General features: G+C 37.4%; 1 protein-coding gene across 9 annotated transcripts in view; it reads right to left on the reverse strand.

Annotated features, from left to right (window-relative positions):
* The window catches only part of MYO3B (myosin IIIB), a 230,947-nt gene that overhangs the window by 60,394 nt on the left and 158,507 nt on the right, over positions 1-12,046 (reverse strand). Inside the window, exon 36 of one of the 9 annotated variants that reach the window (XM_053947142.1) lies at positions 9,220-9,286. The exons of the other annotated variants lie outside the window; for them this stretch is intronic. Coding sequence (XP_053803117.1) covers positions 9,264-9,286 — 23 coding nt within the window. The 3' untranslated portion in view covers positions 9,220-9,263. Of the gene's footprint in view, positions 1-9,219; positions 9,287-12,046 lie in introns of those variants that run through there. 9 annotated transcript variants of the gene reach the window in all.

Raw genomic sequence — 12,046 nt, forward strand, 5'->3', positions numbered from 1 at the left:
TAGGAACCACAGACCTAGAGGAAAGAATTAATTTGAGTAATGCACAAGACCAAGCAAGATTCAACATTTCTCCACTCTGGCAGGCTCAGCTGTGTCTCAGACAGCTTTGGTGTACACATATTCTTCAAGGCACAAATAAAGAAAAATAACTCCAGTTATTCACAGGTCTTTTTCAGCCTGCTACAGCAAATGATAAAATTTATTGTTTCACTTAAAAGACTCTGCAGTACCAGCAAAACTTGTTATAAGCTCTCCCTGTTTATTTTTCTCATATTTCAAAGGAAATTTTTCACTGCAAGCTAACTCCTCTGTTAAAAGTATACCTTAATTTTTAATATTTATAACAAAGACTTAATAGAGAACTGAAGGTCTACAGTCTTAGAACTAATGAAGCTCTAAATGTATCTCCATGATCCATACATGTCTAGCTATGGTTGATTTGTCTGTGTGGAGTGTTAGGTTGGCACTGCACTAAAGCTTCTAACTCTAGTGCAACCAGTGCCAGTTTTTCTGATTACTTGCTACTCTGCCAGGAGCACACATCCCAAGGTACTCCCACCTACAAATTCCGTAACAGTGAAAGACAGAAGTTTAGCCTAGCGCAAAGACATAGAAAACTGATGGCTCATCTTGTCCACTCTTGTCTAAGGTTTTCTTCGAAGGACATGACAACATTTTCTCCACCCACTGTGACAATCTGCACATAAGACTTGATCAAAATCCAGCAGAGTTCTCATGAATTAGCTATTTTAGAGCCTAGACATGTAAGCTTATGCATTAGAAAACACTGGTGTTTCAGCTTCTTGGATAATGAAAGGGAATTTCCATATTAAAAGCTGGTAGTAAAGCTGATGGCAGTTTTCAGTTTTAGAACCACATGAGATACTTTGAAAGAAAGGGATACTCCAGTGACACTGTGAAGTACTATGCAAACAGAATTTGGCCCAGCATATGAACCCAGTCTCAGTTAGAATCTGGGCTTGAAAAAAATTCTTAATTTCTTTAAGAATCAGATCTTAACTTTGCAATGACTTCTTTTTCATCTGCATGCAAGATTTTAAAAATAGGACTGGTGTTTCCTTTAATTAGTATTTGATACCATATTAATATTCCTATTTATCTTTTACATGCCATATGGATTAAATTCTCATTACTTTTGATCTTAATACTTTTAAAATATGTAAATCAGCAGACAGACACCCTCTTTAAAGCAGTGTTTGCACACCACATCTATTATTGCCTTGGGCAAAAAGAAAATATCTGCATTGCTGAACTTCCAGAATTGTGAGGAAATCTTGAAAAATCAGATATTGAACTGATCAATCTGGATGAATTATATAATGACCACATAAACTGCAGTTGTTTAGATTCAGCTGTACCTAAAATTGACATTAAAAGTGATGAAAGACAATTAAAGAACATGTACTTAAAAGAGATCAATGAATTTAATTTCTGTAAGGAGAAGAATGTTTTCACAGGTTGAGCTACTTCCAGATGCACTGCCTTAAAAGAATGCTATAGTTTTTTTAAAAAACTCACCTTTAATGTAAGACATTAAAAACACAGTGATTTATTTTCAGATTTTCAGAAGATACTGTTATCTTAATTAATCTATTGTTTTTCCAACACCATAGCACACTGCTGACAAATAGACTTGCATTTATGTGTATTTCCATTTGTCTGAACGTTATGGTTAAGCAGGAGAAACTTATGGGACTTATCAATACAGAAAAAGGGCAAAGAGGATACATGAGATTGGCCTCTGTTCACACTGTACGTAATCTCCAGTGATATGGGAAGCATTTGGATTTAGTGTTGAATGAATATGGTTCATGAATGTATTAGTCTGAAAACAAAAGTCTAGCCAATCATTTTACATTTGCTCTTCCTATAATATATAATACTTTTAGCTAGCCCTGTCAAATTTCTCTGCCTAGATTATACCGCTGAAGTGTATGCTGAGAGTTTTCAGAATGAATAAGCAAATGTAGTTGTGGAAACCAGACCATGCTCAGTACTACCATGCTCTGAGAGGTGGAGGGAGGATGCTGCAACCTCATTGCCTGCCCCAGAGCATGTGTGGAGTGCCTGCGTAAGGTATCCATTCCCTACCTTTCAGCCCTGAAAAGTCTGTGTCTGTTGAGAAATACCACATGAAAATCAGATGGGAAAAAAAAAATGCTCCTCAGTATCAGAAAAATCAGAAAAGGCATTTTTGGGGAAATTGCGCACAGCAGGGTCCATTTAGTTCCTCTTATTTTTATTTTTTTCTGATCTTATCCAAAATCCACTGGGATCTTCTCCATTGTCTTGACCGAGCTCTAAGTACAGGCCAGAAATCTGACAGCCCGATGTATTTAGCAGTTTACTTCTATTTTGATTATTTTAGGAATCTACAGGACAAAATACTGGTGCTTATTCAAATGCATCTAAGAGCATACATCACTCCTCCTTAAATTGAATCATGAGGCCATGCTTGGCAGGGTTCATTCCAAATGAAAACCTGAGCCTGAGCTCTTTAATTCTATGGTACAACGGTTGTGTATAAACCATGACTTCCCTGGGTGCACACCAAGCAGAAGGTCCATAGCAATAAAGGCAGTGAAAGTTTAAAAAACAAAAAAAATGGCCCTTGCTCTGAACAACAGTCTAGTTTAAGGTATAGTCTGTACTAGCAAATGCTACCAATGCATTTGTTTCTCGACATCATCTGGACTGGCAAAAGTCCTCAGCCAGAAATAGGGTTGTTTTTTGACCAGAACAACTCAATCCATTTGGCAAACTGCATTAAGAACTTCTTTCCTATGATGCATGTCTTTCCAGAAAGGAAATTTGTTGTCATACATCTGCAGTACAGTTACAGTTTCAAAGTCTTCTAACTGCAGATACAGCCTAACTTGCTAGTTCAGTGCAGACTTCTTTTTTCAAATGTCAACTTGCAAAAGACTACACTAGAAATACAACGTTTTTCACATAAATCTGTAGGCCATAGTCATACACATATACCAAAAAGAAGGCACATCAGAGTTCTTAAATTTGCAGGAGTCTGATAAGCACCACAAATATTATTTTGAAATTTCTACGCAACTGAATTAAGATGTTTTCCCACAGTTACTCGCAAAGGCATAATTATAAGGTGTTAGTAATTGAAGCAGCAACTGTATATCCCCAACTGTGTTTAGAGTAACTAGGTAACAGAATGTCTTAGAAGTAACTTAAATTTCCCCTTTAAGTGTCTTAATAACTCTGTAGGGGACAATGCAGCAGTTAGTTATTGCAGTTTAAATGCTTTATGTACTTAAATCACAATTACTGCTCATTACTGTTTCACAACATAGATATAAATTATCTTTGTCTTAAACAAGAAACTCAGGAAAGTCTGTCCACAGCCATGCTATATTGTCTATACTGTTCAACCCATTTGCTTTTCAAATTGTACTATAAACATCTAATTCTAAGCAGTTACTTAGAACTCAGATTTCAATCTTTTTTTTTTTTTTTTAATTTGAATGGTCTTAGGCAATGATTGTTATAATGCTAAACAAGATGTGTGGATATCCACTGCCACACCTGGAAGTACTGGGACCTTTGTGATGAACCTCTGCTTCTGACTGCTGCATTTGTTATATGCAGAACAAGGAGATGGTGCACACAAGCCTATGAAATTCTATGTTAATAAATCAAGGATCTCTTGGCTACTGAACTCACAGCTCTGTTCTCTAGTTAGTTCACAAGTATTTCATATCAAAGGGATGCAAATGTGAAGGTTTAGAAATAAAGGAGTAGCTCTTTCAAATTTGAAGCTAAATAAGAAGTCTGACAAGCAATACCATTAACAATCTGTATCACTTTTACCCAGTCTCCACTCTTGAAACTTAAGCACAACACTACACAGTGGGACTCCACTTTCACCTCTGCTTCAGGTAGTAGACTTACTTTGCTCAATGATATAGCATCTACAGAAACTGCATTACAGTATTTCATGGAAGTGACACCATTAAAATAAATTCAAGCAGCTATTACAAGCAAAACCTTCCTCACCTTCCGTTTTTTTTTCATCACTAGGATGTGGAAACCTTCTACCTCCTTCAGTGCGATCCCATGATGCACATTCACATAAATATAACCTTGGAATTCCACTGGAAACAGCTTCATGCTAAAGTCAACCACTTCCTCATCTCCTTTGTGAAATTATATACCCACATTGAAGCACAGAGGGCACAGTGATAGAATATAAACTACTTTCATGGGCCATACAAGAGAGAGGATAGTTCTCAAAAGTGCTCACCTTCCTAACCTGTCACAGGCGACACATTCACATGAGAAGAAGCCACAAGCAGGATATCATGTTAACCAAGTCTATTGTTTTAAAACAGCTGAATTGTTTTAGATTAATGATGACTTCTTTTCCTGTGCCCTAGTGAAAATGGATTCTTGTTTCAGTTCTAGATCACTCCTGGCAAGTCAGCTGGGAATATGCAGAACACAATGTACACCAGACTCCAGCACACTGCTGCCTTCCTGCTTAGAGCTTTGTCATCAGCTTACATGAAAACAAGCACAGGCCCATTCCACCAAAACTTGTTTTGTTCAGTTTGTTTTTGTTTCACATGATCCTTCAGGGGAAACAATCTGGTCAAAAATCCAGCCACAATTCAAAATGTTTATATAAAACACACTTGGTGCTCAAATCTGTGGGAGCAATATTTTAAAACGCTTGTGTTTTTTGTTTCCGATTTGCTGTTCTTACTCAATGTTCCGGTATTGGTATGAACAAAGCCAGACAAAACCCCAAGCATTAGTTTAACAAATGCAATCCAGATACAATGGGCTAGATTTACAGACCAGCCATGCTTGTTCATGGTGTAGCATGAAGATGCACGATGATGCCAAGCATAATAGGCCCAATTTACAGTTGCCCTGAGGCCTCTTCAGAGAAGAACACCCCTCGCACAGAGGGCCTGCTCACTGCATGCAGAGCCAGCTCCATTTCTCTGTTCCTACTTGTCCCAGGATAGGAATCATTCTAAGGCAAGGCAGCACAAACCTGAACAAAAGCCACCAGGATAAAGGGCTGCAGTCCCTGAGAAATAATCTTTCTCCCATATCCTCTAGTCTTTCCCATTTTCAGTTGATGCTGAACTGGAGCAACCTCTGCAGATATGAGGACATCTTCCTCTGCTGTACCTTTTCAGAGGTTATGAGAGACATTTGTCCTGCATCAACCCAGCACTTGCAATTTTCCAGCTGGCTTGCAAAGGACATGGTAAACACAACTCTAACTTCTTTACAGTTAAACTCAGCTGTCTTACAGAGCATATGTATTTCCTGAGTTTGCCTTTTTTCTGACTACAGTAAAGCAACTACAAATCTAAAGGCAGACAATGGTGTTCTTATTCCTGGAATTTCTTATTTGCAGAATTTGACAATATTGAGGGAATATGTATGTCATCTGCCACTAATTTTATTTCATTTTTTAATAGAGCATAAAGAAAGAACATAAGAACACAAAGAAAGGTTTTTTCCCCAGTAAGGTTTTTTTTTGTATTATTACTTCACTAGCTAAAGGCTTTACCCAGAGACTAATCTGGGACACACTCATTCAGCAACAAGGGATAAAAGATCTTGATAACCCACTGGTAAAAGCTGGCCTTAAATATTGATCCTAAATTGTCAACTCAAATAATAAATCTGGTTCTGGTTCTCAGAAACAACTATCAATAGAGCTGAAAGCTGTTACTTTTAAAGAATTATGTCCAGAAAGCAAGGCACATCCACATCCTCTGCTGTGAATGATCTTGCATAATCATAAGATGTCAAGACGCTACCACAAGAAGCTCTAGAATAGTGTGAACTTGATTTAAAGCTCTTGCCAACACCACTAGATTTGGGAAGATAGATAAGATGCAGAAAGCCATAGAATCATAGAAAGCTTGGGCTGGAAGGAATCTTAAAAATCACCTAGTTATAATCTTTGGCCATGGGCAGGGATGTCACCCATGAGACCATATTGCTCAGGGCCCTGTGCAACCTGACCTTGAACACTTCCAGGGATGGGACACCCAAAACTTCTCTGGGCAGACTGTTCAGTGTCTCGCCACACTCTGAGTAAAGAACTTCCTAACTTCTAATCTAAATCTGTCCTCTTTTAGTTAAAATTGTTCCCCCTTCTCCTATTGCTACTGCCCATGCAAAAAGTTGCTCTCCCTCTTTTTCACAAGCCCCCTTGAAGTACTGGAAGGCTGCAACGAGGTTTCCCTGAAGCCTTCTCTTTTCAGGATGAATAACCTCAGCTCTCCCACACTGTCTTAGCAGAAGAGGCGCTCCTGCCCTCTCACCATCTTTATGGCTGCCTATGGACTCACTCCAGCATGTCCATGACTTTCTTGTGCTGAGGACCCCAGAGCTGAACACAGCACTCTAGGTGGGGCCTCATGAGAGCAGAGAAGAAGAGAAAAATCCCCTTCCTTGACCTGCTGGCCACTCTTCTTTTGATGGAGCCATGCCTTCTGGGCTGCAGCACTGTTGGCTGATGTCCAGCTTTTCATCCATGAGAACCCTCAAGTCCTTCTCATAGGTTAAGAGTCATAAAGTCATAGGTTTAATCATAGGTCATAAAGTCACAGATTAATGAATTTAGGCCTGACACTAAACATCACTAAATTAAAAAATGTAAAGCTTTTGCTTAGGTCCAACACTGAATATGGAGATGGGCACAAACAGAGGAATTAAAAATAACATTATGAAATAAAACTGAATATGTCTTCAAAGACATGTCTGCAAAGACAAAAATATCATGGTTGTACAGTTGCAATGGATGTGATAGTGAAATACAGAATGTAAGACTGTAAACCCCTAGAAATCCAGCGGGGGTAATCTCAATTCCTTCTATCTCAGTTAACTTCTGGAATCTTGTTTTAAGGCTGAATTAATTGTGTAACTCACTGTACTATCTGGAGTATTGTGTTCTACCTTGTCTCTTCTCCTGATCAGATGACAGATATTTACATCCTTTGTTACTTTTTTTTTTTTTTTTGGTTGGTTGGTTTGGTTAGCTTCCAAAACAGAAAAAAAAAAAAGAGGTCACTGAAGAAAAGGTTGTTATAACAAAAAGGAAAATTTCCCTTATTTCACCTGGTCTCTTCTTTATTTTCAAAGATTCTGGACCAATTAATGCTCTGCCCTTTTAGAGACACAGGCTTCCTAAGCATAACAAAAAACAATGTTGCTAATAATGATATAAAGCGCTGCAAACTGTGATGCAATAATATGGGCAGTACAGCAAAAGGAAATTGATTGTAAGTGTTGCCATTCAAAAAGATATTGCCTTTTAAAATAGAGAATGAACTGTAATTCTCCTTTCAAATGCTCTAAACTAGAATTACACTTTTCCCTGAAAAACTAGATAGGACCAAAGAAATGCTACAAAAGGCAGCAGGACATTTGCCAAGGCTACCAAGCCTTCTGTTCTTACTGAAATTGAACAGTATCTTTTTCATTTTTCATATAATTTGCTTCTTTCTCTTTCTCTGTTGTGCTTGTCTGTACAGGTTTTCTTCTTTGATGGCATATTCCCTCTTCACTCCACTTCTGGCTTTGTTTTAATTCAATGATGTCTGTCCACGTCTGTCACATGTTTTCCCTACATGTGAAGTTCTGCATGGTTTAATCCACCATGGTCAGCATTTTCTGCCTTACTGTTACAATCACTTTCAAAAAAAAGATTAGATTGGCTCCTCTTTTTTTCTCTCTTTTTTTTCTCCCTGCAAGTCACACAAGTGACTACAATTCCACAAACAAGTTACAGAATTTAAGGAGAAAATTGGCAGATGCTTTCTGACTGTGCATATTTATTTTGTGGGTGGGGACAAGAAGAGAGGGTTCTGTGAATTAACAGTGATTTTCTTCAATATGTGTCAATGATTAGCTTGTGTGGCATGCTACTACCATGTAGGCAATCTGATTTTGAAAGTTCTAGGTTTTAAATTGCTTATGATGATGAAAGACAATAATGAAAATCCTACTTCATTCACAATGCCCTGAGACATGTCTGCCTATGGCTGTCCAATGACTGTGTTCTTCCCAGGGAATGTTTTAAAGTAGACTACAGTTTACAAATAAGAGTATCTAAGTATAGTCATGCAAAATTTCATTTTTCTAAAGCAGTTAAGCTCCTTTGGATATGAAGCTGAGGAATTTACCCTTCTTGGTCCCTAAATCAATGATCAAAAGGCACAAAGTGTGAGCGTGGATATGGAGTCAGAAAACTGATATATACTATAGACTTGAACTTACAGCTGTTCTGAATACCATTGCAAGGGGCAAATCCTTGTGAGGAGATTAAGAACTTCCAATTTATCAGTTTCTTATGAATGAAATATTAATTGGAAGCACATGGACAACAAAGAGATGAAAGAAATTGATATCACTTAGTCTCAAAGGCTGATGAGCAAAATATGAGGGGTTAGACCAAACTGGAATCTTCTTCCTGTGCCCTTTTGGGACATTAGGTGAGACAGTATGCAGACCTGAATCCTCCTATCTCTGAAAACAAATCAACAGGTCAAAGATTTTTGTTACACAAGTACCCCTTTTAGCAATTTTTAACTATAGCAACTAGCTGTTCTTAGTTTTTGAAACTCTATCTATCTATGCTGCTACTAAAATTAGCTCTTTTTTTTTTTAGAGCTGCAGCAAACTTACTTGCTGGTTTGTTTTTTTTCTTTCCAAATAAGCCCTTTAAAACTGACAAGCTTACTGTTATTCATTTGATAGTCATGCTCTTTATCGTGACTAAGAATATGCAGTAAAGAACAGCATTAAAAGAATGTAGAAAAAAACAATTGCACCAGTTTGCTGCAGGGCATTTTTGGTGTTTGCAAATCGCAGAACTGCAAAAAGAGGCTGGAACAATGTAATATTTTTTCCCTATTTTGACTGTAACTTTTTGTGTGTGTGTGCAGGAAGCAACATTACACGTTGACGAGACAGAGTCCCAAGAATAGCACTGCACTCACAAAGCCACAGACAAAGAATCGAAGATGCTCTTCCTAGGATAAAAAGTAGCTGCAACTGAAGGTAAAGAGCTGGCACAGCTTTCCAGTTTTTTAGTACTAGACAATCACACGCATCATATATATTTGATTCCCAAAAACATGTAAGACAGTCAGATGAAGAAGGACATATTAAAGATGATCAGATCTTCATGGGTATTCTTACTGCTATTCAGCTTGTTAGTCGTGTCTGCATTCTCCCTGTCAGACTTAGCCTGGTAGGGCAGACCAACCTGACAAACAAGAGGCAATATTTAGTAATTACACAGTCGTGCTTCTTGCCTTCTCATATTGTTCATTGCCTACGTTTTCACATGTACAAGGCAGGACAAACCTTAAGGACAAAGAACAGGTACTGAGGTATTTTTAGGAAAAAAAAATATTAGAATTCATAAAACTCTTCTTTTATACATGCTGTGTTAAAATTCAGATATGCTTGTTGCCTGCCTGACCACACAGAGGAAAGCAGCTCCTCTTTTTCCCACTGGCATCAGTAACAATACTTCCTGTGATTTTGGTACTCTGACCTTCCCTTGGGGGAAAGGTGTTATAAGCCAGGAAGGTGCGGGTGTGGCATTATTTTTCTGCTGTAGTGCCAACACTTGAGCACAACAAATTCTTCCTATAATTCTCTCCATAGGCAAGGAAGATCCTCAAGAAAGATTATCCTTGCCTGGGGTCAGAAAGGAGCTCTGTAAGCTCACAATTACTGCAACAAGCTTCTATTGGCTATCACTTTACTCAGCCTAATCATTAGAATCATCTGAGGTTATTCATGAGAGAGCTGAAATACAAAATACTTCTAGTGAGTAGAGAGAAGTAATGATGGACAGCCAAGTAATACAATCGTTGTCATGAGCAGAGCTAATGAATAAGTCATGTAAGGCATTTTTTTTTTCACCCAAATGCCTCAGAACCAGTTAATGATTTAGTGAATGGAATACCTATTTGTCAAACTGTATCTATGAGTAACTTGTAGTATCTACATCTTCACATATGTGGTTGCAAACATTTTGTCCTCAGTATCTATCCTTTACTTGTCAGTGATTTTTTTGTTTGTTTTTTTTTTTTTTTTAATTTGCTTTGATCAACCATGCATTTTATATGCCATGGTTTGGGCTTCTACTGAGCTGTATATGATTTTCAGCAGCTAATCACAATCCACTAGAATAATAACTCAAATTTAGAACAGAGAAAAAAATCCAAACCCGTACAAAATACGTTAGAAGTTAATTTGTTATGGTACTTTCTGAACTATCCCACACACCTCATGTAACATTCTCCAACATCACATTAATTATGTTACTGCTTTTATTAGCATGTTACCTCTTCACAGTATCTATGAAGAATTATAAAAATAAGTTGTGAAAGCATGCAGTGTCTTCTAGAAAGATGTGAAATACAGCTATTACTACTCAGTTGTGGGGAATTCAATAGAGTGAATTCAGATTTTTAAATACTAGCAAACACTGAGAAATTGTTTGGTAACATACAGCTAGCAGATTAAATCATAGCTCTATAAAATCAAACTATTAACAGTCTTAGAATTTTTCTTACAAAATATCCAGAAATAAAGAAATTATCTAAAATTTTCTGATGTGAGAAAAAGTTAAAAAATTCTGCAATTTGCAAAAAAAAAGCCATTGTGAAGATATTATTAGAGTTATTTTCACTGTACTTACGCTAACAAAGTTTACTTAGAAAAAATGGTGTGGTTTTTTTAGAAACAGAAGAGTAATGAATTAGGAGCAACATTATATGCCAGTGTACATCAGACATCTGAGATATGCTGCTGATTCAGAGCACTAGTAACTGTGGCAAAATAACAAAAATAAGACTGATAGGGAATACTTAAAAGAATTTTCAAACAGTAACAACAGGACAGTGAAGTGCTGCATGACAAAAAACTACTCACAAAGATACAACAAAAAGAAGTGTTAAAAAAAATCTGTATGTTGTGGATAGAAAATGAAGACAAAGAGCAGGTGAACAGCAGCTTGGATCAGTGGATATTACGTGTTAAGAGGAGAAATTGAACCCCTATTAAAACCTACAGGGTTTTGGCACAGCATTATCATGTACTTATTATTCAACTTCATTAAATTTCTTTGATTTCTTACTATATTTTTTGATATTTCAATAGGAGAGTTCTGCAATCCATTTTTATCACAATGCAGTCATTACAAGTTGAATTTCAACTTGTTTTACATAGAACAAGCTCTGAGTTGTCTCTGGAGAACTCTATTGCAATTTATCTCTGCAGTTTACTTGCATCTTATTTTATCTCTCACCTCTGATACTAATCAGTCATGGCTGCAGGTCAAATCTTTTCGCATTGGAAACAATCACAATAACCAATCCAGAAGTAAACCAGCCTATAATGAAATTCACTGCCTAGGGCTAAACATAGAGCTAACATGTGTTTAACAAATCAAAGCTTGTATTTATCACTTGCCACTGTTTGTGTCTTTGCCTGTTGGAGGGGAAAAAACAATTAAGAAGCTGTGCAGTAAAGAAAGATTTATGAACAGCCAATTTCTTTTCAGATTTGTTGGTCTGATACTTTGGCAAAATTCAGGCTGCATATCATGCCATTACAGAGTAGCAAAAGATTCAACAGAAACCATTGATGGGTGAATCAGTTCAGAATGCAAACACCATCACTGCAATTCTCAGCTGATAAATTTACATAAGGCCAAGAGAAGTGCAACTGATGTCACTTATGTTTGCAGTTATATTTTCACACTGAATTATATGGTAAAGGACTGAAATCCTGAAAATGCGGTACTATTTCTCACCCTAATGGCTAGTGAAGCTGAAAGGCTCCTGTACAATTCCAGAAAGTGAAAATTCAGGGTTTCCACTGGGTGGGAGGTAATGGTTCCTCCTGGGGGCTCCTGCAGGGTGCCACTATGTGCAATGCAATGCACAGTACCAGGCTTACCAAAAGTGTCCATCTGCATAACCATGCAGCCTCGCAAGCCTAGAAAGGT

Source organism: Vidua chalybeata, chromosome 7 (assembly GCF_026979565.1).
Source record: "Vidua chalybeata isolate OUT-0048 chromosome 7, bVidCha1 merged haplotype, whole genome shotgun sequence".
Classification (NCBI taxonomy): domain Eukaryota; kingdom Metazoa; phylum Chordata; class Aves; order Passeriformes; family Viduidae; genus Vidua; species Vidua chalybeata.